Source organism: Megalops cyprinoides, chromosome 7 (genome assembly GCF_013368585.1).
Source record: "Megalops cyprinoides isolate fMegCyp1 chromosome 7, fMegCyp1.pri, whole genome shotgun sequence".
In the NCBI taxonomy this organism is placed as follows: Eukaryota; Metazoa; Chordata; class Actinopteri; order Elopiformes; family Megalopidae; genus Megalops; species Megalops cyprinoides.
In genome coordinates, this window is record NC_050589.1 from 756462 (window position 1) to 784362 (window position 27901).

The following is a 27901-nucleotide window of genomic DNA, read 5'->3' on the forward strand; positions in this document are numbered from 1 at the left end:
ACACACGCACGCACTCGCACACACACGCACTCGCACACACATGCACACACACACACGCACACACACATGCACACACACACACACACACACACACACACACACACACACACACACACACACATACACAAACACGCACACACACACACCACTCCTTGGTACCTCGTCATTGCAGAGAACAATCACAGTTCTGCACTTGCATGAGTGCAAGGAGCTGTATAAGAGCCAATCATAACTCTCTGTATAAGAGCCAATCATAACTCTCTGTATAAGAGCCAATCATAACTCTCTGTATAATAGCCAATCATAACTCTCCTGTAAAGGTGGCATGCAATCAGTTATTAAACATGCTTCCTTTATGAATATGCCATGTGAACATGCTAAAATCCACAAAGACTGTGGCTCAATGGAGCTCTGCGCTTTCTGCTGTTCACATCAGCTTATGGAGCTCTGCGCTTTCTGCTGTTCACATCAGCTTATGGAAGTCTGTGCTTTCTGATGGAACTCTGCGCTTTCTGCTGTTCACATCAGCTTATGGAACTCTGCGCTTTCTGATGGAACTCTGCGCTTTCTGATGGAACTCTGTGCTTTCTGCTGTTCACATCAGCTTCCGCTCCTTTTCGTCTCATCAGTTCAGCCTGTTCCTTTTATACTGTTTTCTCCTTACATGTAATTTGGCTGTGGCAAGATAGGAAAGACCCTTTATATCATAAATCCTTCTTAATCTTAAATCTTCCCATCTCCCTGCCAGATGCTGATGCACATTTTCCACTAGTACTGTCTTCACTGTGCATTTTGATGCATGTAGATTAATGTTACATTATTACAAAAACTTCAATGCCTTCTCATTTCTCATACACAAACACATACATGCACACAGACACACACACACACACACACTCACACGCACACACACACAGAAGTCCTTTATCTTGCAGGGAATAAAAAAGATAACAAAATGGATTTATTTTATGTTGACACATTGTTGGACAATACCACACTATACTGGCATGAGTAGCCAAACATAAAGGTCTTCCACAACATCGGCACATAAGCATGAATATACATAGTACAAACAGTAGAAAACATACATGCTTTTTCTTTTTAAATATATATATATATATATTTATAGAATTCCTGTCATCTTTTCTGCTTCCATAGTTGCAGGGCCATAATAAACTCCCAGACCAATTAAAGCCATATTCTGTCATAAGTAAAAGTAAAACCAAAGATAATAAATTAAAACGTAAAATAGCAGTAAAATATATTTCATTTTCTTCACATCAAACGTAACAGGCATGCACTGACCAATGCTCGGTGAGCACTGTGCGATATGATGAATGGAAGTTACCCAACAGCAGAAACATTTTTTTCTTTCTTTTATGTCCCTGACAACTAACCAATGACCAGAACACTTCTAGAAATGGTGAAAACGTACATGAGTCTCACTCAGAAATTAATGCCACACTTACTTGAAAAATTAAACTTACACTTAACCTTAGGACCAGTTTAAAGGTGGGTTAGGAGATGCAGCTGCAGGGCATCTCTGTCTGGGCTCCCAGTGTACATTGTGCATTTAGTTACTGACAGAAAAAATGGGAACTATGTATATTAGAATTTTAAAAATTATAACACTAATATAAATAGTCATCTCATAGAGAAGAATATGGCTTTAATAATTTGTGCATCCAAGAATCAAGAAAACAAACAAAAAATAAAAATACAACAAACAATATCAGGTATGTCACATTGAGCCATAAATTAATGAACAGGTCTCAGAGATGTGGAGTTTTGGAAAAGGTCATGTGACAAGGGGGCGTGGCCTGTGGGCAGAGGCGTGTCCTCAGAGATCTGCCCCAATTAGAGCAAGGGCCCCAACCTGCTGCGTCCTTCAATCAAGAGGGGGCGCTGTTACGTCACATACTGCTGTTCTTCTGTTCTTCTGCTTGCTTTCAACAAAGTAGTAAGGAAGAATTTCATCTTTCGTCACAGAATAGGAACATGTTTTCGAGATCTTTAAATATTACATTGTTCTTTTCTTCCTCTGAGCGAGAGGGTTTTCCCACTCCTATGGGAAAGTAGGAGGCCCGCACTGATCTGGAGTCAGTGGGCAGTGCTGTGCTGGAGACACCTCAGCTGTCTGCTCCTGGCTTCTCACTGATCCCAGATCTGCATTGATGGAGCCGTTTAGATCACCAGGTTGTTGTAGCTCACATAATTTTTCTTTACAGATGGACCTGAGGGAAGAAAGAAAACAAGATTACTATAATTAACAACATTTTCACATTTTCACAGGGTAGATTAGGGTTTTAAAGTGTGCACTGTGGTCCTTTCAGGGGAAGGGTACATTAGGGGTTTGAAGTGTGCACTTTGGTCCTTTCAGGGGAAGGGTACGTTAAAGGACCAAAGTGCACACCTTAAAACCCTAACGCACCCTTCCCCTGAAAGGACCAAAGTGCACACCTTAAAACCCTAATCTACCCTGTGAAAATGTGGGTATGTTAGGGGTTTTAAAGTGTGCACTGTGGTCTTTTCAGGGGAAGGGTGCGTTAGGGGTTTGAAGTGTGCACTTGTATGCTCACTTTGGTCTCCTGCCTAATGGCTGTTTCATTTTCCATTAGTGCTGATTTTTTCTTTGCAATTTGATGCAAGTTTATAGGAATCAAACAACAAGGAATGTGCTGCTTGAGTCTGCATTACCATGGAAACACAGCAGAGGAGTTGAAGCAATTCCCAGGTGCAATTTCACTAAAACAGTATTATCTGTGTATCTACTGAACAAGTGGATATAGAGATAACACGGTGCTTAAAAAGCGTGCTCTGCTAGACCTTAAGCTTCAATTTCGCTTGGCTTGTTTTTCGCTTCTTAAATGTCTGTTTCCATGGCATCCAAATCCCTGCAGTTCTGTTGTTACTGATCATATGAATTTTTTTTTTTTTTTTTTTTTTACCAGAGGTTATGAGACTGAGGGAGTCTTGCTGTTCTTTTAATGTCATTATAAATCTGACGATGATGCTCTACATGAGGATCAGACACACAGCAGATATCAGCCTTCATGTTTCAGATCATTACTTATTAACTTCAGTTTTTAACCATTAGCTGCAGAGTGCAGCATCAAGTCTCATCTGATCACGGTATCAGATGAGAAAGATCAACTGATTTATTTAGACTGATTTATTTAGGTACTATTTAGGTACTGTCTTCCTTTGACCACACCCACCTATACCTGAGCATCTCCAGCGCATGAGCGGACACTCTGCTCATGGCTATGGCCTGCCAGACCACCTGAGGTGGTGGTGTGAGGGTGGGTGTGGTTACTCAGTGGGTGTGGTTGGGTGTGGTTACTCAGGTGGAGGTGTGAGGGTGGGTGTGGTTACTTGGGTGGAGGTGTGAGGGTGGGTGTGGTTACTCAGGTGGAGGTGTGAGGGTGGGTGTGGTTACTTGGGTGGAGGTGTGAGGGTGGGTGTGGTTACTCGGGTGGAGGTGTGAGGGTGGGTGTGGTTACTCGGGTGGAGGTGTGAGGGTGGGTGTGGTTACTTGGGTGGAGGTGTGAGGGTGGGTGTGGTTACTTGGGTGGAGGTGTGAGGGTGGGTGTGGTTACTCGGGTGGAGGTGGGAGGGTGTTTTGCATCACACTGTGAAACCACACTGCTGTAACTTGGTGGATGTCATTAAGGAATTGATTTGCACCAGATCAGCAGGTTGCAGGTTTGATTTCTCAGTTCAGTTATTTTTTCCCCTGAAAAAACAAACCTCCACCCATAGAAGTGGAGTGTGTGTGTAAATCCTAGCTGTGCACATTGTCCTGCATAAGGATGTTGTCATTATTACTTATTCATTTGGCAGTCATATCCGGAGCCTTGCCTTGCTGTCATGGAAAGATCATACATATCGTATATATATTAAATATCAGGTGAAGGAGTCTGGATACAGTCTACCAAGCAACACATTTGTGATAAAGCCTACAGCTAAAAGACAGGGGCGATACTGGCAGCAACCAATCAGATACAAATGTATACATCATTTTTAAAACCATCATAAAAGAAGACATTTTCAAATGCCATAGCACAGAAAGTTCCAAACAAAGAACATAAAAGTAACCATAAAAGCTATATATACTTAAATCACACCGGCACCCACACAGTGCCATCTTCAACACTGCGTCATTTTACTCAGGGTAAGCAGTGTTGTGCTGTTGGGTGTGGGATATGTCCTGGATCTGGGAGACAAGGTGCAGTCTGAACAGGTAGCTTTGTGAGTCAGTACCAGAAGTGATCATTAGTGATGCTGTGGTTCTGATGGCTGCAGGTAGCTCATCCCACCACTGGGGGGCAGTGAGGAAAAGGGACAGGTGTGGATCGCATGGCCGCAGCAGGTAGGAGCTGCCAGGTGACCAGAGGCCACAGAGTGCAGAGCTGGCGCTGGTGTTTGGGTCTGGTGGGGATGGACTGTAGGCAGGAGGAGCGGTGCTCTCCAAGCGTCTGGGTCTGAATCTCATGCAGGTGATTGGCAGGCAGAGGACAGAGGTGAGGAAAGGTGAGGAATATTAGAGCAGCCATGTTATTATAAATATAATATGTGCTGGAGTGCACGTATGAATGTGTCTGTACTGCTCAGCAGGTGGGAAACAGAAAGACCCTGTGCAGATGATGTGGACACAGTGATGGGCAGGTGAGCTGAAGGTAAATAAATAAATTAAAAAAAAAACAAACACTTTCTCACAACATGAATTAACTGTGTGCAAGACAGTAAAAGGAGGAATATGGAAGAAGTTCTGGCATTTTCCATCTCAGATGGTTCCCAGTTCAGCTCAGTCTAACTTATTTTTCAGAGACAGGTTGATGGTGTTGGAAAGTATTTATATAAACCCATGCCTGTGTAGAACAGTATCGCCTGACAGCTTTAACTACAAAGACAAAAGAAAAAGCACCATGCAGAAAAGTGAGCACAAACATATGTTAGTGTTAGTCCTCAGGTATAACGGCAGTCACCTTTGATTTATAACAATGAATGAAAATATAAAAAAGAAGATATGAAATCCTATTGTATAACAGTGCAGCTCTGTTATGCAAACAGAAGAATTAACACTCTAGACACAGGAAGCTCTCGGCAGGGAGACCCAGACTACTGTACTGTATGGTGTGTGTGTGTGTGTGTGTGTGTGTGTGTGTGTGTGTGTGTGTGTGTGTGTGTGTGTATGTGAGTGTGTATGTGTGTCAAACTCTGAACAGCAAATTGATGTGAATGAATCAGTGAGTAAAACCAGCCCTAGGCCCTGCCCTACCTGCCACACCCCACAAGCCACACCCAATGAGCCACGCCCTGAGTCTCCCGCTCCTACAGCTCCAGAGAGGGGCAGAGATTAGCAAAGGCAACGCACACTTCATTTCTGTTTCTGTTAGTTGCTATGGTGAAAATGCACTGCCCTGAAAGTCCGTGATGGACGCATAAATTAGTCATTGTGGAAATGAAAGGAGTCATGATTAATCCTGCAGATTTCATTGTGTGGTAGTGGCTCATTATACTGCATATTCTCTTAATGCTAATCATAACCAGATAACTGATTAGCAGGTCATTTCCTACTGACTGACCTGATAATCGATCATCTCCTATTACAGGATTCACCGTTGAATAAACAGACTAGAGGGACATATATAAAGTGATCGGACTTCCATTAGTGTAGGGTACTTATATGTCTGTGGGAGGGTTTTCTCTCTAACCCTGGAAAACACATAAATGTTTTGAAGTGAGTGTCTGTGTGAGTGTATGTGCGTGTGTGTGAGTGTCTGTGTGAGTGTCTGTGTGAATGTCTGTTAGAGAGTCTGTGTGTGTGTGTGTGTGTGTGTGTGTGTGTGTGTGTGTGTGTGTGAGAGAGAGTGAGCATGTGTGTGTGTGTGAATGTCTGTGAGAGTGTATGCGTGTGTGTGTGTGAATGTACGTGTGTGTGTGTCTGTGTGAATATCTGTGGGAGTGTGTATGTGTGTGTGTGTGTGCGTGCGTGTGTGCATGTGTGTGTTTGAGTGTATATGTGTGTGTGTGTGTGAATATCTGTGGGAGTGTGTATGTGTGTGTGTATGTGTGTGTGTGTGTGTCTGTGTGAATATCTGTGTGTGTGTGTGTGTGTGTGTGTGTATGTATGTGTCTGTGTCTGTCTGTGTGAATGTCTGTGAGAGTGTATGTGTGTGTGTGTGTGTGAATATCTGTGTGTGTGTGTGTGTGTGTGTGTGTGTGTATGTATGTGTCTGTGTCTGTCTGTGTGAATGTCTGTGAGAGTGTATATGTGTGTGTGTGTGTGTGTGCGTGCGTGTGTGCATGTGTGTGTGTTTGAGTGTATATGTGTGTATGTAAGTGTAAGGTGTGATGGGGTATGATGGGGCAGTAGTGGTGTGGTAGTGAAAGGTTCCTCAGGGACCGGCTGAGGTGTGGCTCGCTCATGTAGATAAAATGGCTCATTACTGAGTGTCACTTCCGCTGCAGCTGAATGGGACGGGGGGAGCCAGCCGGCAAGAGACCCCGGAGCAGCTGACACAGCGCCGCTGCCCCCCCCTCCCACCCCCCACCTCCCGAGAGCCATGAGGCTGGGACCGTGGCCCACACCGCCTCTCACAGGAGAGGGGTCCAGCTGCCCGGATCTGCACCAGGAGTGTGCAGACTCACACAGGCGCACGTGCGGTGGGGGGGAATCAACCCCAACCCCCCACAACACTTCAGCTTCACACGGTCAATAAATTTTTAAAATCTGTAAGAGTCCACGTCTGTGGAGAAATCTGTAAAACCACAATGCTCTCAGAGATATCAATATTTCATTCAGTAAATGTGCAAAAAGAGGGGAGGGCTGGGTCATGACTCACTGTGACAAACAGACTGTGGAAATTCTCCTTTGAATGGAACAGGACTAGCGATCGAAGACCCACAGCTGTCAGGAGATACCACTCATGAACACTGCTAACAGCACACCGTAAAAAGGAACACTGTGCTAACAGCACGCCTCAAAATGAACACTGCTAACAGCACACCTCAAAATGAACACTGCTAACAGCACACCTCAAAATGAACACTGCTAACAGCACGCCTCAAAATGAACACTGCTAACAGCACACCTCAAAATGAACACTGTGCTAACAGCACACCTCAAAATCCAGCAGTAACCTAGTAGCAACCAAAACCCAGTGGTGATATCATAATAAAACAGTATACTCTTCATGAAAACATTATGATGACTGGCTTTCCACCATCACATACCACACCCTGCACTGTGCTGAAACAAGCAGCAGCGAGGAGCAGCAGAGAGGAGCAGCAGAGAGGAGGAGGAGCAGAGAGGAGCAGCGAGGAGCAGCAGAGAGGAGCAGCAGAGAGGGGCAGAGAGGAGGAGCAGCAGAGAGGGGCAAAGAGGAGGAGCAGCAGAGAGGAGGAGCGGCAGAGAGGAGGAGCAGCAGCGAGGAGCAGCAGAGAGGAGGAGCAGAGAGGAGCAGCAGAGAGGAGGAGGAGCAGAGAGGCGCAGCAGAGAGGGGCAGAGAGGAGGAGCAGCAGAGAGGAGGAGGAGCAGAGAGGAGCAGCAGAGAGGAGGAGCAGAGAGGAGCAGCAGAGAGGAGGAGCAGAGAGACACTGAGAAAGCTCTCCTCAGGTCAGAGATCACACCTCCTTCATTTCCATCATAATCCGCTGTCTTCATTCATCGTCATCATGTGCTTGTTTTCATTTAGCCATTGCTGTGTCACACTGTAAAGGCAAGTTCATTTAGCTGTACAGTTTGAGTTAGAAGGTGTAATGTTGAGTGGTGACAGTCTTACAGCATGTTAATGTGTGAGGGAGCAAACAGGCTCCAGGCCTGCATTTACACTACAAGCTCATCCTTCTGAGAGCGAGAGGCAAAACTCAGCATAAATATTCAATTACTTTCCTTTCAATGTGAAAAATATGCATAATTCATGATGTGTATATGATGGAAAACTCATTAAGGTTTGCATTATTCCCGGGCATCTGGGGTCGAGTCATCTAAGGAATCAGGAGGGCGGGATCTGACTCCGACCATCTCCCCCCTCACACACATGAGTCTGGGCTTCACAGAACACACCAAAACACCTACACACAGTGTACACAGTGCACACAGCACACACTCAGCACGAGCACAGCGTAAACACAGCGTAAACACAGGGAAAACACAGGGCAAACACAGCGCGTGTGTGTGCGTGCTTGTGTGCGTGCTTGTGCGTGTATGTGTGCGTGTGTGTGCGCGTGTATAAGCTGTAAGAGTTTTTTCCCCAAATTGCTGAAATGAGATCAGATTTGCATGCACTGAAAGACAGGGCTTTTCGCTGCGCTGTGTGACCCTGAGGGGTAACCCTATTAGTCCCACTGCAGCAGTGTACCGCAGTGTTCAAGGACCCAGGCATGTAACCACAAGGTTGTGGGTTCAAATCCTGTGGAACACGGCTGTTGCACCCTTGAGCAAGACACTTATCCTAAATTGCTTTGGTAAAATATCCAGCTGTTTAAATGGATCATTTGTAAAAAATGTAAGCCGTGTAAGAGGCCTGGATAAGCGCGTGTGCAGAGCACATAAATAATTCAGACAGGATTTAAAAGGGTTTGATTCTGCATGCGATGCCTTTTAAAAGCCATACGCTTTTAGGGTATTTTGCCTCTCTCCTGCCTCCCTGTGAGAGCACGCTGTAATCTGGAATGTTATCCTGATACGTCCAGAGGAGCCACACGGCTTCACTGCGTCTCTCCTGAGCTGGCCGGGGCTCTGTGGCCCAGGGTAAAAGGTTATACTCCACATTAATAATTTGTTCATGTTTCTTCCTGCCTTCAAGAAATGGAACAAGGTCACAAGCGGGAAAAAGGAGAGCAGAAAGAAGAAAGGGAAGACTACCTTACCCGTGAAATTATGAGAATTAGTGTGTGGGGAGAAGCCAGAGCGCGGTATGAGCAGTCTCTCTGAGGCGTGAGGACAGAGTCACAGTGCTCATAATTTCACTCGTCCTTGTAATTGCTCCGCCCGCATGCATCTCTGTGTGGTGGACTCGGTCCCTCCAGCACAGCAGCAAGCGCGTGCTGTGTGACATCATCTCTCAGCGTCTCTCAGAGCAGCGCTTCACTCAAAGAGGGAGCGGCATTCGCCGCTGCTCAGGGTACGAACAACGAGAAGCTGCAACTGCACCGGAGTCTGGTGCGGAGCAGGAGCAGGTTAAAGGTTAACCATCTACAGCTTGTTTTTTTCTCTTCTTTTGATGTGTTGAAGGAGCGCTGCTTGCTGTGCACAGAGGCGTTGAGCTCTCAGTCCAGCTGCAGGATGGTGCAGCCGCAGTGCACGGCTATGCTGTGGCTGATTATTGATCCTGTGCTACAGCCGTTACAGCCTCTCTCTTAATGTGCCGGGGAAGTTTCTCCTCTCTGAAGGTCACACAGGAAAACAGCCACACTGTGACTCACCTGTTGCTCACACTGTTTACTATATATCACTTCCCATAAGCAATGAGCTGACACCTTTTTAAAATGAGATCATAATGTAGCTTCTGGAATGTAATAGAGTTTCATGTAAAAGGTGTTGTGTAGCATACAGACCCCTCAATAAATCCTGTCTCCACTGCCTGTTCCGCTGAAGTCACTGAGAAATCACTACCGTAATGTTCATCACTCAGGTTCAGATTTGCTTGTTTTCTATATTATTAAACATTTGTGCAGCTGTATCTACATGCTCCACTGAGTTATGAACACATTTAAAATGGCCACTAGGGGTTATTTTTGCATTGTGGCATTAGGGGTTCAGCCACATGGGTTATATTAGCGCCACAATCCCGCTGCCAGTGCTGCCCACTGATAACAGTAGGCACCACTGCACTGACTGCAACTCTACCTCTCAATGGGACTTCATTGATTATTTTCACTGCTTGAAGGTGAATGCAATTTGATCAATGGATCCAAGACAATAACAATTACTCCAGATGATTGTGTTCGATTTGGGTGGCGGCGGACGGGCCGCTTCGTGACTCTCCAGCAAACTGCAACATGGGTCTCCGCAAGCAGCCCAGCGGGGCCAGGCCCACGGCCCAGCTACCCGACCGCAGACAGCTTCCTGCATCACAGTGCTACAGCGCCAATGAGACCAGCACAGCAAGGAACACTGAAAAGAATTCTTTAAGGACAGAAGGATAATTCAATTCAAAGATGAGACAGACCAGCACAGGAACAACCTCTTAGTGAGTTCCTCTTGCTGTATCTGTTGAAGACATAACTGCACGGCTTGAATTCAAATTAGCATTGAAAAGGGATGGGCTGGTCTTTTTTTTTATAACTGAATATACTGCCTATCCTGTTAATAACAGCGATGACCATTTGTGCCTGTTTGAAGCATATCCATCCTGTGTTAATTGTTGCTTTTTTCCTCAGGTAATAATAAGAACAATCCCACACATTGATGAGCTAAACCTTAAAGCAGATCAAAACCCCTGACAGTTACACACCATTACATTAATACCCGTGTAGCAGAGGCTCATATCCAGGGTGTTTTACATGCCCATCCACACACAGGCACTCTGCGCCTTGCACAGGGACACAGTGGTGCCCCACCAAGGACTTCTGCCTGCAAATCCAGTTCCTTGAAGCCACCAGACCGCAACATGGACACAGTAATTTAGACTAGAACCAGCGCAGCTGCTGAAAAGCACACACGAGAACCGAGCATTGTGGAAGAAGTGTTTGAGGAAAGGGCGCCCCGCGCTCCAGCTTACTGTTGGGATCCACGCTTTCGCAGAGCTCGGTCTTGGCCTCGCCGTTGGGCCGGTCGCTGGGTTTGTGGGACAGTCGCGAGGACATGGTGGCGGCGGTCACCACAGCCTTGAAGCTGCGCTTGCGTTTCTGCACGTTCAGCTCGGGGTGGAAGATGATGACGTACACCTTGGGCATGTACAGCAGCCCCAGTGCCACCGACGCACTCAGGTTCATGGAGATGGTCAAAGTCGTGGTCTGGATGTAGAGCTGCGAACACACAGGGGTAACAGCGTAACAGTGTTACAGCACCACCACACACAGGTAACAGCGTAACAGTGTTACAGCACCACCACACACAGGTAACAGACTTACAGAATAACCACACATAGGTAACAGCAAGAGAGAGCTCAGTCATGCACAGGTAGCAGGTCTCTCTCTCTCCTTCTCTTTCCTGTCCTTTCTCTCTCCCTCTTCCCCTCCCTCGATCTCCTCTCCTATCTCTTATTATAATAATTTCATTTATTTTTATTGGTTTAAAGGGATAAAAATAGATGAGAAACACATTAAAGGTCAATTTCAAAAGAAAATAAAACACAGAAACTGAATGTATAAGCAGCTTTTCCAGCTAAACCCTCTCCCCAGAGGCTGGTCTGTCTCTGCTCATGCAGTTTAATCTTATTCCCTATTTAGTGCCATTTTCGGTTTATCTTACAGCACATAACTCCACATTCACGTCTCTGCCAGACATCTCTGATGTTCCCTCTGACACAGCATGCACTCTCTCCGAAGTATGGCTGTATTGTCTTTGTCTGAATGGCAGAAATAATAGCACTATATCAAATTTAATCTCATTTGAGCATTTTGCCACTGTAGAGCAGCAATTTCAGATTCTTTAAACTGAGGGAAGTGTTGCACAGGGGCCTTGGGTTCGCACAGGAAGACATCCAGTGATATACAATATATCGGCATCCTTGGTAGTATGGTAGGATGCTGGACAGTGCATTGTGTAAATAATAATATGCATGTATTATTGATTGAACCTATTTCAAAAAGGGCTATCAATGTATTAATATTTCTAGTAGTATTTCCAGTTATGTATGTTGCACAAATAAAACACTTGTTGACGACTGACACCTGCACACAGAATTCATTTGTCAGGACGTTTGCAAACAAGGAGTGTGGTGACAATATGCTTTGACTTTCTGACCTCCCAGGTACACTACAATGCATCTGTGGATTCTGATGTATTCTTATTTTTGTACACTGAAGTTGTGAAGGAATATTTAATATGGCCACCACAGAACCCCATACCTCTCTGTGCATTAGCCAATGTTCAGCCACGCCATTCTGAACACAGCTATTCTGTTCAGCACGGCCTTTGACCCAGAAGTGAGACACGGGACTCCCAGAATGCCCACGGGACTCCCAGAACACCCACGGGGCTCCCAGAATGCCCAGGGGCTTCCAGAATGCCCACGGGACTCCCAGAATGCCCACGGGGCTCCCAGAATTCCCACATGACTCCCAGAATTCCCAGGGGCTCCCAGAATGCCCACAGGACTCCCAGAATGCCCAGGGGCTCCCAGAATGCCCACGGGGCTCCCAGAATTCCCAGGGGCTTCCAGAATGCCCACGGGACTCCCAGAATGGCCATGGGACTCCCAGAATTCTCACATGACTCCCAGAATTCCCAGGGGCTCCCAGAATGCCCACATGACTCCCAGAATTCCCAGGGGCTCCCAGAATGCCCACAGGACTCCCAGAATGCCCAGGGGCTCCCAGAATTCCCAGGGGCTTCCAGAATGCCCAGGGGCTCCCAGAATGCCCATGGGGCTCCCAAAATTCCCAGGGGCTCCTAGAATGCCCTAGGGGCTTGCAACTACAGAATGTCCCTGCCTCCTTCACAGAGCAGTCAGGTGCTCCAGGGAGACAGGACCAATTTTCAAATGACATTGATTCAAACACACTGATACATCCAACCAAACACCTTCCCTGGGTTTATGCTGTTGCAGAGGAGCCATTGGTGCATTTTAAATTCCGCGACATATTCCTCTGTTTATGTGATGCAGCCAGCTGCAAGCTGTTACCCTCACTATCACAGTAAAACAACTGCAAGCACAGAGCTTAGCTGCCACTAGCGTTTCTTTAAACTGTGTTGTAAAAGGTGCTGGACTCCCTCTCTCTCTTTCTCTTTCACCCTCTATCTCTCTATCACCCTCTCTCCTCTCTCTCTCACACCCTCTCTCACAAATCCTCTTTAAATATTTTTAATGAGCCCAAATCCATGAACTGTGTCAAGGAAAAGCTACCTGCATATCTCCAAAAAAAGTTCATTAATGAGTCATGCCTGGTCCAGATATCAGCGTGTGGAGGGAACGATTTTAAGAGCGCACACAAAACAGCACCAGCGGAAACCAAGAGCTTGTTTGGTTGTGCTATCATTTACAGGGGTTAGCTGGATGCTTGCTCTGTTTATTTCGGGAGTGCTTTATTCCAAATAAAGGTAGTGTTTTACATGAACGCCCCCGGAGGCTGTGAAAGGGAGCTGGAGCATAGGCTTCCTCTCTGAGCGGCGTTTGTGTGTGTGGGTGGAGGAGCTGCAGTCTCATTAGAGCTGATGCTTGTCTCAAAGCCCTCGGTAACTATCCCATACAGAGGAAAATAAGCGCATCTGACATTATCAGAAATAAACACCTATTAATGCAGGACTTTAAACGCAGCTCAGTGAGACATGGAGCTAGTTCTGAATGTCTTAAAAAGACAATTCATGGTTTTATAAATGTCTAACATCTACTGCAGCTGCAGGATCTCCTGCTATACTTTTAATGATATCATTGTGTTCCGATGTTTTAACAGATATCACACATAACAAGGCTTCAACTGACAGATGGATAAAAGGCACAGGAGACAGCCAATCCACACCGCAGCACAAAACTGTCTGTGAAAAAGGACTCTTTCTACATACAGCATGGCTCTGCATCCACCCTGTGATTACAGAAACCAGCCTACAGAATTTACATATAATATGATCTACACGCAAAACTCCACCCACCAAATCTATGTGTTAAACTCCACCCACTGAACTTCACCTTATGAATCTACATGCTAAACTAACATCCCCAAAGTGATCAATCATGTTCTGATTTTAATTCACAAAACATGATTGAAAAATTCATAAACTTCCTTTTAAGATTTCTTAAAATTTACAGAAGTGACAGATGTCTTGTCTGTGAGATGAAATACCTTTCCCAGAGAAAGCCAAAGACAAATTAAGAAAGAAATAGCAAAAAAGGCATTGAGTTCATTGAGCTGGCACACTTGCTTTGCTTGTGTATTACAGTCCTCTAAAACAAACAGAGCATTCTGCTCGGAGGGAGGCTGTCTCACATGACCATCAGCTGACTGTCTCTCCCTACAGATACCTCACCTTCCTGCCAGGTGCCCATGGCGGCCTGTTTTAACCCAGTGAGTGCTGGAAAGCATTTCCCTTGCTGTACTGCTGTTCCCTCCTCCACCCCAGCCTGCACCTGCCTTTCACCTCACCTGACAGGTGAGAGACTGCTGCTCCGCCCCCCTCCCAGGACGTGCTGTCAGACAGGGTGCCAGGCTTCCTATTGGGTTAGAAACACCCTAAGAGGTGTGGTCACAGGCTTAATATAAACACTTTACAGATTTTACTTTCCAAATTAAGAAGTCCCTTCACTCAAGTAAATAAATAACCTGCCGCTGGGTTTGGAGCTTGCGGCCACACAGCATTGTGGGATTGGACAGAGCGGCTGAAACCTCCAGCTCTCGCCCCAGTCTGCTTTCGGGTTGGCCCGTGAGCCGCCTGTTCTGCAGACGGATCGGCGCTCAGCCGGGACGCAGAGAGCAAAGCCTGCACACCTCTCACACACAACTGTGCTGCAGACAGACACGTCTGTGAGTAAGGAGAGCTCAGAGGAGCTCAGAGTTACTCCGCGATCTCAACACCTTCCACAGCTACAGCTCTCCGCAGCTTCTCACCTCTCCTCAACGCTGCCCCGAAAGAGCGGGAAATCCTGCATCATCATTCAGCCTCCTCCTCCAACGTGTTTCCAGAGTGTCACTTCATTCTGTGAGTGTCGGGAGAGTTAAAACAGCTCCATTCTAACTCTCCTAATCAGAGATCCTAGAACAGAATCTGTCTTAGCTGAGGGCCACAGAGCCTGTTCATCTGTTTAATGGCCGTGCTTCATGTGGCATGTCACACCTGTCCGTTACTGTTTAAACAAGCCCTAGCTGTCATGCAAACTGACCCATAATGCACCATGTTCTTGCAAAAGTGCGGCATGGAAGCAGTTCCTCTAGCTAATGAAAATTTTATCCTACTTTCAAATGTCTGAACAGGCTTGAGCAAAATGAATCCCTTCAGTCCCCAGTCAACCTCCATGATTACATTCTCTTCCATCCACTAAACCAAAATCCTAAATACAGTTCCTACATCCTAAACAACAAGAAAACCCTCCATTCTGGAGTTTGCCAGAACTCATGTTGAATTGTAGAGCTTTCACCATGGAGATGATTCACCACAGAGGCGATTCGCCATTGAGGTGATTCACCACAGAGATGATTCACCACAGAGACGATTCACCACAGACGATTCACCACAGAGGCGATTCACCATTGAGGTGATTCACCACAGAGGCAATTCACCACGGAGGCAATCCAAGGCTTTTACCAGTCAACGCTGGGCTATGGCTTTTCATGCTGAACCATCTGCACACACACATTCCCGCCTGATTTCTATTTACAGAAAACAAACATGCTTTGCAAGCAGTGCTGAAACAGTGATGTGTCAGAGTGTGACATCGAGACGCCCTCAGCCCTGAACTGCAGCGGTAGCGGGTTTTACAGTGAAGCTGCGAGAGAGCGCATGTGTGTGTGTGTGGAGATATGTGCACATTGTGGCTTATAGGTCTCATCCTTTTTATTAAATTATCAAAAATTTATTATTGCATGTCCCACTGACCTTTTGAAGATTTTCTTTCAGGGTTTTCAGGGTATCCAGGAAACGAGTGTTCTGGACTGGTCTTTAGGAAGTTGCTGTACCTGAACGACTTGCACTAGGGTATTAGGGTATTTGCAACAGGAATAAAAGGTTTACTTTGAAATACCTGAATATCCTGATTTGCACAACTGCTAAGAAACACTCCGTCCTGCTTCTGTGCTGGTTCCGATTCTAGGCCGGTACCATGAACACTGTGTCCTGCTTCTGTGCTGGTTCCGATTCTAGGCCGGTACCATGAACACTGTGTCCTGCTTCTGTGCTGGTTCCGATTCTAGGCCGGTACCATGAACACTGTGTCCTGGTTCTGGGCGGGTTCTGCAGCTATAATCTGCATGAAACGCAGCCTCAGGGCCTGTAGAACGGCGGCCTCCCTCCTGGAGCCCTTCAAAGGCAGCGGGTCCCCGTGTGGCACAGCTACACCCGGCCTGGGGCGGGAGGAAAGTAGGTCGCCTCCAGGAGTGGGGAGGTGTCCAAGCAGCTGGGGAGACCAGCTTTACACAGCGCGTCTGACGCACTCCATCACAGCACAGAGCACACCCTCTCCAGCACACCTCCTCTAATAAAGCAGGTACCCACAGATATCACCTGCTCACCTGCGCTGCACTGTGCTCACCTGCGCTGCGCTCACCTGCGCTGTGCTCACCTGCGCTGCGATCACCTGCGCTGCGATCACCTGCGCTGTGCTCACCTGTAATGTGCTCACCTGTAATGTGCTCACCTGCGCTGCGCTGCGCTCACCTGCGCTGTGATCACCTGCACTGCGCTGCGCTCACCTGCGCTGCACTGTGCTCACCTGCGCTGCGCTCACCTGCGCTGCGATCACCTGCGCTGCGATCACCTGCGCTGTGCTCACCTGTAATGTGCTCACCTGCGCTGCGCTGCGCTCACCTGCGCTGTGATCACCTGCGCTGCGCTGCGCTCACCTGCGCTGCGCTCACCTGCACTGTGCTCACCTCTGTCCTGCTCCTTTAAGCAGCTGCAGACAGCCGTTCTGGGGGTGTGCGACTCAGACGTTAAACTGTGATGTAATTTCTGATGGGACCCTTAATAAATCATTACAGCCGCTATAAACAGAGGGTTGCCGAGCAGCGGGGAGGGCGCTAAAGGAACAGGAGGGTAATTACAGGCCCTCGGCTGAGAGAGGAAGCCGCTGTGCTGGAATTTGGGTCAGATGTCCACAGGGGGCGCTGTAAAGACGCTCTGTGCTACACTGCAGGGGGCAGTGAGGTAGCGCTCTGACACAGGCACACGCCTCACCTTCACACCATCATTATCCGTTTCTAATGACTAACTATGCAGAAATATTTCCCATGGAAACAGGAAAAACCGGTGCATCGTACACACCTGTCACCATGGTTACTGCTTCCACCATCTAATCCTGCAGCTGCACGCTTTGAGGACCGGCACAATCAGACTGCGAATGCTGTGCTGTGCTGTGCTGTGTGACGCTGTGCTGTGCTGTGTGACTGTGCTGTGTGACGCTGTGCTGTGCGACTCTGTGCTGTGTGATGCTGTGCTGTCCGACTCTGTGCTGTGCTGTGTGATGCTGTGCTGTGCTGTGTGACTGTGCTGTGTGACGCTGTGCTGTGTGATGCTGTGCTGTGCTGTGTGACTGTGCTGTGTGACGCTGTGCTGTGTGATGCTGTGCTGTGTGATGCTGTGCTGTGCTGTGCGACTCTGTGCTGTGCTGTCCGACTCTGTGCTGTGCTGTGTGACTGTGCTGTGTGAATCTGTGCTGTGCTGTGTGATGCTGTGCTGTCCGACTCTGTGCTGTGCTGTCCGACTCTGTGCTGTGCTGTGTGACTCTGTGCTGTGCTGTGTGACTGTGCTGTGTGAATCTGTGCTGTGCTGTGTGATGCTGTGCTGTCCGACTCTGTGCTGTGCTGTCCGACTCTGTGCTGTGCTGTGTGACTCTGTGCTGTGCTGTGTGATGCTGTGCTGTGCGACTCTGTGCTGTGCTGTCCGACTCTGTGCTGTGCTGTCCGACTCTGTGCTGTGCTGTGTGACTCTGTGCTGTGCTGTGTGATGCTGTGCTGTGCGACTCTGTGCTGCACAGCATATATCACACATTCATGGGCAAGCATTCACTCCTCCCCTGCAGCTCAGCGGCTGCAGCTCTCGTCTCGAGGGCAGGCAGAGCTGTACGGCCCGGGTTCGAGAAGCAGCACAGACCTGCCCCAGGTGTGCAGAGTAATGACTCAGTCTGTGGCCGCCACGTGGGACCGTCACGGTAAATAAATCAATATGGAGTGTAAATATATGGATGTATAACGGTGATGATGTCATTATTCTCAGAGGCAGCGTGTAACACCTAGAGCCAGGTAGACCCGCTCACCTGCCTGTACCCCTGTGCCTGACCACAGGGACAAATGCACAGAGATTAATGGATGTCCTGGGGATGCATCATTATGATAAATGTTTTCATGGCAAAGGAGTTTTTCGGATTTTATTCAGTAACAGAATGAGCATAGAATGAGAATCTGCTGACTCCTGCTTCTGGTGTTTAACCGGACCCAAAGCTGTGCTGTATATCTATATAAGGCTTTCTCAGATGTTGATGCACACATCCTGCTCCTGGTGCTCCTGTCAGTGCTAAGAAGCAATGACACGCACGACACAGGACAGGGAGCTAACCGTGTGTTTCCTCTGACTAAAATGCCACGCGGAGGAACACCTCATTATACCAAAAGAGCCCAGAAGACAGTAACAGCTGAATCACACATCACCTCCAGACTTTTCAAGAAGAAAAGGAAATAAGTGTGTCACCGGTGGACTGCAATCTGCATGGGACATAATTATAGACGTTATAAACAAGGACACTTAGTGACCTTTACATTCAGCCTTCCATTTAAGGGCACAAATGGCTCTGTTTCCTAAGCAACAACCTATAAATACAATAAAATTTCCACTCTCATGTAATGACTGACTCTCACATAAACATGTATCATAAGTATTGATTTAAGTGTTTAAGTATTACAGTGAATGGGCTGTGATTCAGGCCTTGCCTGATACTGCTGGGAGACAGCAGCCGGGTGACCTCAGCTCCAGAGCTGAGTCCCGAGTTTCCAACTTGCATCTGCAATTTGATTGCTGATGTAATTGTTATTATGATTACTGAGATATGATGTGCATGTAGCATTATATATGCAATGCTTGGTGTGATATGCACAGTACTCTGTGTGATATGCGCAGTACTCGGTGTAATATGCGCAGTACTCGGTGTAATATGCGCAGTACTCGGTGTGATATGCGCAATACTCAGTGTGATATGCACAGTACTCGGTGTGATATGCGCAATACTCTATATGATATGCGCAGTACTCTGTGTGATATGCACAGTACTCTGTGTGATATGTGCATTTGTCAATGTGAGTCAGTGTGATATGAGCAGTATTCAGTGTAATATGCTTTAGGTGAGAAACAGGAAAGGCCGCAGTGTCACCTGGGCTGATCTGCTGATGCCAAACACTCTCAGACCACCAATGGAGAGGACTTCCCTTCTCCTCCCTTTCACCCTTTCTGTCTTCTCTTTCTCTCCTCCCTCCTCCCTCTCCTCTCTCTAACCCCCCCTTCTCTTTTCTCTCTCTCACTCTATCCTTTGTACTCTCAAAATTCAAAATCTGATTAATTAACCACTTTGCTGCAAGGACAGTTAACGCCTCATTACTGTATATTTAGTCTCACAGTTATAATGAACATTCTCCAGTGAAGAGCCCTGCAGATGTGATTGTATGTCCATTTCATGATTAAATGGATGGTGCCACAGAACATTCTGTCTCCAGTGCTCTGACTTTTAATGTGATTAATGTCATAAAGTTTCATTATAAGCAATTTTTAGATGCAACATTTAGATACTGCAGTAGATTGAAAGTGGCTTAAACATGAACTGACCCTCAATAAGAATCCATAATCAATTAAAACAGAAATGTGTATTCTGAATCATGGGCTTTTGATCAATAAGCATACTGCAGTATTGCAACCCTGACATAAGACCAGGCACAGGGAAAAGCCAGACAGGAAACAGGAAATGGAGTTTAATGGAGTTTCTGTATGAACATGGTACATGTAAGTGTATGTGTTGCTACGGGGGCATCACACCAGCAGAGTGACTCTTATGAATCAGGACTTTAAATGAATCATTCAGAAAGAATCACTTGGGTGCTGAAAGAATGATCATCTTCACCAACAACAAGTAGGGCAGAGTATTAGCAAGATCCCAGTACAAGACTAAAAGATGAACTCAAAACTCTCAATATTCTATTTAGAATAATTTATTTTAGACCAGAACAACTAGAGTTCTGCTTGAGTGTTTTTTTCGTTATATGTTTAAATATTTAGAGCAAACAGGGGCAATGATTCTGTGACTCAAAACATGACACAACTATTTTATTTTTAAGTACTGTATTTTTTTTTTTTTTTACTTTTTCTCTCTTTACCACCGAAACTGCAATCACCAGTACTGCTGTAAGCTTCTTGCACACCCTCCATATTGATACAGGATCACTGCATTGAGTCAAATGCAGTCCTCCGATACACTCTCACCCAGCCATAGCAACTCTTCACACTACAATGCCCACAATGCACCAGAGCAGAGTGAAACTCAAACAGAGTGTGGACGCATCTCCACTGCTTTAATCCAAAGAAGCTGCAGGCACCTCATGTGCTGCTAGAGGGTGCCACAGCGCTGGACCTGGCAGCCCGACCCCACCTTCTGTCTGCGGAACAAAGCCAGCAGCTCCCTCCAGGTCGCCGTCGGCGAATGAGTCAGCTCAGACTGGACCCCAGGAACAGGTGTAAGTACAGCAGCTCCTTAAAACAGCTCAGCCACTCAAAAGCCCAGAGCATAGCATGTATGACTAAGATAAGCTCCTTTAGAATAAAATTACAGGCCACAACCTGTAGGCAGATTAGACTTCATTAACGCTCAGGCTGGTGGAGTTTTTACTGAACGATAGACAAGCCATGCATTTAAATAATCACATTCTGATGAGGAAAGCAGAATGTGCCAATTGGTCTAAAATCGGCGGTGTGATGTGTCAGTGAGGCTCCACCCACAGAGTGTTTGGTGAGGTTTCTCCCTGCCTCGCTGAGCAGACATGGGCACTTACCTTCTCAGCGGACTGCGCAGTGCCGAAGAAGATGGGGATGAAGGCCAGCCAGACGATGCAGGTGGTGTACATGGTGAAGCCGATGGGCTTGGCCTCGTTGAAGTTCTCGGGGACGCCACGGGTCTTGATGGCGTACACGGTGCAGGTGACCATGAGCAGGATGCTGTAGCCCAGCGAGCAGATGATCTGCAGGTCTGTGATGTCACACTTCAGCACACCTCGCGCTCGCTGGGGGTTCACTGTCTTCTGCTCGTCGTAGTCCACGATGGTGTTGGGCGGGTCCACCCCGAACCAGATGCAGACTCCCAGCAGCTGCACGGAGATCAGGCTGGAGGTGATGGCCAGCTGGGAGGCAGGGCTGATGAAGCGGGGCGCGGTCACCGACTTCTTGCCCTGCTCGAAGATGCGGTAGATGCGGTTGGTCTTGGTGAGCAGGGCAGCGTAGCTGATGCACATGCCCAGGCCCAGGAAGATGCGGCGGAAGGAGCAGACGGCCACGTCCGGGGCGGCGATCATCAGGAAGGTGATGATGTAGCACAGGAAGATGCCGGTCAGCAGCACGTAGCTGAGCTCGCGGCCGGACGCCCGCACGATCGGCGTGTCGTTGTAGCGGATGAAGGTCGCCATGACGAAGATGGTGGCGATGATGCCCAGCATGGCCAGGAAGACGGGGATGACGGCCCAGGGCGAGTGCCACTCCAGCCTCACGATGGGGATGGGCTGGCAGCCGGTGCGGTTGGCGTTGGGCCGCATGTCGTAGGAGCACAGCTTGCAGGACGTGTCGTCGTACTGGTACTGGTAGCCGTCGCAGGGCTCGCAGAGCCAGCAGCAGGGCATGCCCTTCACCATCTTCTTCCTCTCGCCCGGCTTGCAGGGCAGGCTGCACACGGACTGCGGGATGTCCTGCTCCCCATCCGGCCACTGCATCTCCTCCACCTGCAGCACAGGAAGCAGGAAGCCGGAAACAGGAAGGGGTCAGGACCCGCCAACAAGACAGGGGAAGCCTTTCCCTGAAAAAGCATTCAGGCTAATGAGAGGGACTCAGAGTCAGGCTTGCAGTCCTGCTCACAGTCGGACGCATTCGGACAGTCTGGGATTCACTTCTGAAAAACAGCTCAGAGAGATGCTTAATTTAGGGGACAGAAAAGCTCTTTCCTTTCATAGCTAAATCAAGCAGTGTTCCCACAGTGGCTTAAGGTTGGGAATCGCTATGGTAACATTTATGGAGATATATAAAGAAGGGGAAAAGAAGCAGATGTAAACCCAGTTTTCAGATCGTACTGTTCTCCACCTCATCCAAGATTAAACTCACTCCAGCTGTGCGTTCTTCACTGGAGAAAAAACTGGGTTTGATTGATCACATCAGCACCGACTTGCAGGCTCAGTGCGGTGGGTGGAGCGGGACCCAAAAACAGCACCCAGCCCCGTCAGGCTGCTTCCTGTGTCCAGACAAGCCCAGCCAGGCAGCGGGGCGTTGGCTGGCACATGCCGGCACGGCGGCCCTCTCCGTTGTCGCTGTGGTGACTGACAGCGCCAGCGGGACGAGCGCGGCGGGATCGTACACACGAACGCAGCTCCCGCGGGACAGACACACTTGCGGGTACTCCACACCTGTTGACGCACTTGGCAGCCGTCTGATTGGATGCACTGTGGCATTCCAGAGCTGGGAGAAAAGAGCGTCCCTGTGCAGCGCTGTAATCTGCAGGCAGACACGCCGCCCTGAGGAGCAGCAACAGGGAAGGCTCTCCCCCCGGCGTGTTCCACATCACATCTGTCTTTTCAAACTCCGTCTCTCTCTCTCTCTCTCTGCCTCTACCGCTCTCTCTCTCTCCCTGTACCGCTCTCTCACTCCTTCTCTCCTTCTACCCCTCCCTCTCTCTCTACCCCCCTCTCTCTCTCCCTCTCTGTCTCTCTCTTTCTCTATATCACACTCTCTCTCTCCCTCTGTCTCTCTCTTCCATAGAAATCAGCATGTTTATTTTACTCTGTACAACTGTACAGTATTTGCAAGAGTCTAATGTGTGGCACGTTTCACAGTGAAGTCCAGCTGGGCAGTGTTCACATGCAGGTGATCAGTGCAGCGACACATACCTGTGTGAGCCCAACACTGCACCATGAGAGGAGACCTGGCTGAATTCCCTGTCTGCTCAGGTGTATTACCTGAGAGACCTGAGTGAATTACTTGTACCCCGAGTTGTGCTATCCTCAGGTACATTACCTGAAAGAGCTGACTGATGCATCTGTCCCCTGTGGAGATGAAAGCTCCTGTATCAGTGTGCTCATAAGGGACCTTCCTGCCCTGAGAAACACTTATCCTGGAGGGAATCTATTATTTATCCTGAGCGTGTGGAGACCAAAGGAAGCTTTGAACACAGAAAGCCCTGAGTCACTGGGTAATAGTAGCGAATGGGAGCAGTCTATACTTACCTGAACATTTTCTCACTGTTCTTGTCAATAACCCTGAGTATTTCACCCTCGACAGCACAGTTGCAGGCTTGAAAACGGAAGCCTTTCACAGCTCTCTCTCTCTGCCAGGCCTGGTGGTCCAGCTCAGGTCAAAGGTCACTGTGACAGGCAGGCACTGAGGTGCCAGGGAGCAGCCGCCATCAGCACGCTCACAGTCAGGGGTCAAAGGGCAGAGCAGAGCAGCAGTGTGTGACAGCAGAGATCACTCAGGCAGAGACGTTTCTGGGGTACGGGGACTGGTCTGCTACGAGTGGCACAGTGGGGTGATGGGGAACCCCCAGCAAGGCCAGAACTCCCCAGCATTCAGTGTTTGGGTCCTCTCTCTCTCTCTCTCTCTCTCTCTCTCCCTCTCTCCCCCTCTCTCTCTCTCCCTCTCTCTCCCTCTCTCCCCCTCTCTGTCTCTCCCTCTCTCTCCCTCTCTCTCTCTCCCTCTCTCTCCCTCTCTGTCTCTCCCTCTCTCCCTCTCTCTCCCTCTCTCTCTCTCTCTCTCTCTCTGTCTCTCCCTCTCTCTCCCTCTCTCTCTCCCTCTCCCTCTCTCTCTCTCTGTCTCTCCCTCTCTCTCCCTCTCTCTCTCTCTCTCTCTCTCTCTCTCTCTCTCTCCCTCTCTCTCTCTCTCTCTCTCTCTCTCTCTCTCTGTCTCTCCCTCTCTCTCCCTCTCCATCTCCCTCTCTCTCTTTCTCTCTATCTCCCTCTCTCTCTCCCTCTCTCTCTCTCTCCCTTTCCCACTCCCTCTCTCTCTCTCTCTCTCTCTCCCTCTTTTTCTCTCCCCCCTCCCCCTCTCTCTCCCTCTCTCTCCCTCTCTCTCTCTCTCTCTCCCTCTTTCTCTCTCCCCCCTCCCCCTCTCTCTCTCTCTCTCTCCCTCTCTCTCCCTCTCTCTCCCTCTCTCTCCCTCTCTCTCCCTCTCCCTCTCTGCTGCAGAGGGACTGTTAGCGATGAAAAGAAGCGTAACCGAATAGGGCGAAGGAGCGGAGAGGTGCTTTTATGCGCTGAGGAGTGTGTCGCCCGGAGCATCCTCGGCTTATCATGGCTGGCCAGCCCTCCCGTATGGATGTTCACCTCACGCCGCCTTTCATGCCCGTTACGCAGGAACGCGAAAGAAAGGGAAACGCTCTGACGGTGAGAGACGAGGTGAAGCACGCAGACCGCACAAACCGCTTTATGTGTGGAAACCTGTTTCACTTCACGTAACCATGTGCTTTTATGACACGTTACCAGCCAGAGTGAATTCCTGAACAGCCTTCCGTCTGCTGACACAGATCCTGCACACACACACACACATCCTCCACACACACACACACACACACACACACACACACATCCTGCACACAGACACACACACACACATCCTGCACACACACACACACACACACACACACACACACACACATCCTGCACACACACAAACACACACACACACGCATTCTGCACACAGACACACACCCTGCGCACACACACACACACATCCTGCACACAGACACACACCCTGCGCGCACACACACACACACACACACACACACACACACACACACACATCCTGCACAGACACACACATCCTGCACACACGCACACACACACACCCTGCACACAGACACACATCCTGCACACACACACACACACACACACACACACACACACACACACTCACACACACACACACATCCTGCACACAGACACACATCCTCCACACACACACACACACACACACACACACACATCCTGCACACAGACACACATCCTGCAATTCATGCTGCTGTCCTACAAACAAGATGGCAGACACTGAAAGGTTTAGCAATGGACTTCAGCCAAACACCAACTCGCTGTTCAGTATCAGTGGGTTATGGATAGGTTAAGGTTAGCATCTCACAGAGTAAGGGTTACAGTTAGGGTTAAGCTTAACACCACTGAGTTAGGGTTACGAACCCTAACCCTTTCCCTCTCCTCTCCTCTCCTCTCCCAAAGGCCCCCTTGGACTGGCTTTCTTTGGGACTGTCAGTTGTCCAGGTAGGTGGTTAATTCCTCTTCCCATGAGCAATACTCTAAGTTCCTCTTCAGCCTCTGTGTTAACGTCTCTCTGGCTTCAGTCCCCTGACAGCACTGTGTGCTGCCCCCGCCCCCCCCAGCGCCCCCCCCCCACTCGGTGGAGGGTTTGGGAGGGCGGATGCAGTGAGTTTTCCTTCCACGCTCATTAGCTTCATTGGTGATTTCTACCTGAAGTGATTTCTCCAGCCAGCCATGGGGGCGTAAATCATTATTTGGGCTTTGAGTCCCTCCAGTCCCTGAGCCCCTACTCGAACACCGCCCGGCAGCTCTGGGACTAACGAGAATAACGGTCCTGTTACTATGGATACAAAGCGGGATTTGTCTACCCGGGCTAGAATGCTGAATTCTGGTGTTTTTACATCTTAACCTGAGCCAAATACTAATGCATCCATGAAACACCTCCCAAGGTACTACCATTATCAATCTAAAATTATCTGTAATTGTTTTACTGTGCCAGGAGCTTCAGCTGCAGTTGGTTTCATTAGCTTAAGTGACTTCTGTTTTTTTAATTCTGGTGAAACATAACTTCCAGGTGGGGTTCCTTATCATACAATGACGTGTATAAGGAGGCCTGATGCAATACCCCACCCCCAACCCCCACTCCCACCCCCACCCCTACCCCCTTACCCCACCCCCACCTCCACCTCCACCTCCACCCCCACCGCCTTCTCCTAACCCCACCCACCTCCTGCCCCACCACAACACCCCCCCACCCCTCCCATGTCCCCACCCCATGTCCCTTTCCCTGCCTCTCCCTGTCCCCGCCCCCTCACAATTTCCCTGCCCCTGTCCCTGCCCCGCCCCCTGCCCACTCCTCCCATATCCCTGCCTCTCCCATGTCCCCGCCGCCTGTCCCTGACCTCCCGCCCCCTTACACTCACGTTGAGCTGCAGCATCTCCATCCACTGGCCGATCAGCCTGTACCCTGGAGTGCTGCTGTTGTTCATCTGGTACTGGAACAGGTCGTAGCGACCGGGGGCATCTCCGTTCCGGTTAAACGTCACAGACGTACCTGCACTACCTGCATCAGGAGGTACAGGGACACACACAAAAACCTCTGCTTAAAGACACGCCACCTGTTTAAAAACTACTACACACAGATGTGGAGCCTGACGGATCACTGTGAGCAGATGTCTCTGACTCTCACACTGAAAGTTATGATTTTACTATTTTTGCTACTTTCTATCAGATCACTCAATCAAATTTTACTTAACATAGACCCATCAGGAAAGACTTCTGCAAAGATAAATTATGCCAGTAATAATAACTAAATCATAACAGTTCCAAAAGGTAAATTATATAAGGTACATCTGTAAGTGGGATGGGGAAAAGATACAATGATACTGACAGAGGAATAAAAATCACAGCCACATTCCAGCTGCCTGTTCATGAACATCTGCTCAAACTTCACACATCAGCAAGCATTTATATTATATGGATGCATTTACCCAATCACGCGTGCAACAGTAACCCATCCTGATGGTATAAGGATCAGCTGATCTGCACAGCACCTGCTCTGAGCTGATGCTGTGAGCGCACAGCCTGCGCTATTTTCCCACACCGCAGAGTGTGGGGAAGGGAACGCCGCAGAGTGTGGGGAAGGGAACGCTGCAGAGTGTGGGGAAGGGAACGCCGCAGAGTGTGGGGAAGGGAACGCCGCAGTGTGTGGGGAAGGGAACGCCGCAGTGTGGGGAAGGGAACGCCGCAGTGTGGGGAAGGGAACGCCGCAGAGTGTGGGGAAGGGAACGCCGCAGAGTGTGGGGAAGGGAAGGGAACACCGCAGAGTGTGGGGAAGGGAACGCCGCAGAGTGTGGGGAAGGGAACGCCGCAGAGTGTGGGGAAGGGAACGCCGCAGAGTGTGGGGAAGGGAAGGGAACGCCGCAGTGTGGGGAAGGGAACGCCGCAGAGTGTGGGGAAGGGAAGGGAACACCGCAGTGTGGGGAAGGGAACACCGCAGAGTGTGGGGAAGGGAACGCCGCAGAGTGTGGGGAAGGGAACGCCGCAGAGTGTGGGGAAGGGAACGCCGCAGAGTGTGGGGAAGGGAACGCCGCAGTGTGGGGAAGGGAACACCGCAGAGTGTGGGGAAGGGAACGCCGCAGTGTGGGGAAGGGAACACCGCAGAGTGTGGGGAAGGGAACGCCGCAGTGTGGGGAAGGGAACGCCGCAGAGTGTGGGGAAGGGAACGCCGCAGAGTGTGGGGAAGGGAACGCCGCAGAGTGTGGGGAAGGGAACGCCGCAGTGTGGGGAAGGGAACACCGCAGAGTGTGGGGAAGGGAACGCCGCAGTGTGGGGAAGGGAACACCGCAGAGTGTGGGGAAGGGAACGCCGCAGTGTGGGGAAGGGAACGCCGCAGAGTGTGGGGAAGGGAACGCCGCAGAGTGTGGGGAAGGGAACACCGCAGAGTGTGGGGAAAGGGAACACCGCAGAGTGTGGGGAAGGGAACGCCGCAGAGTGTGGGGAAGGGAACACCGCAGAGTGTGGGGAAGGGAACGCCGCAGAGTGTGGGGAAGGGAACACCGCAGAGTGTGGGGAAGGGAACACCGCAGTG

The 27901-nt window shown here is 49.1% G+C and overlaps 1 protein-coding gene across 1 annotated transcript in view; it reads right to left on the reverse strand.

Moving 5' to 3' along the window:
- Positions 1-1142: 1142 nt before the first annotated feature.
- LOC118780222 (metabotropic glutamate receptor 7-like) overlaps positions 1143-27901 on the reverse strand; it is a 123148-nt gene continuing 96389 nt past the window's right edge. The window contains exons 7-10 of the mRNA XM_036532629.1: positions 26235-26374; positions 20848-21783; positions 10731-10977; positions 1143-2234 (exon numbers count right to left, since the gene is read on the reverse strand). Of these exons, the coding sequence (XP_036388522.1) occupies positions 2185-2234; positions 10731-10977; positions 20848-21783; positions 26235-26374 (1373 nt within the window). The 3' untranslated portion in view covers positions 1143-2184. The remainder of the gene's footprint in view (positions 2235-10730; positions 10978-20847; positions 21784-26234; positions 26375-27901) is intronic.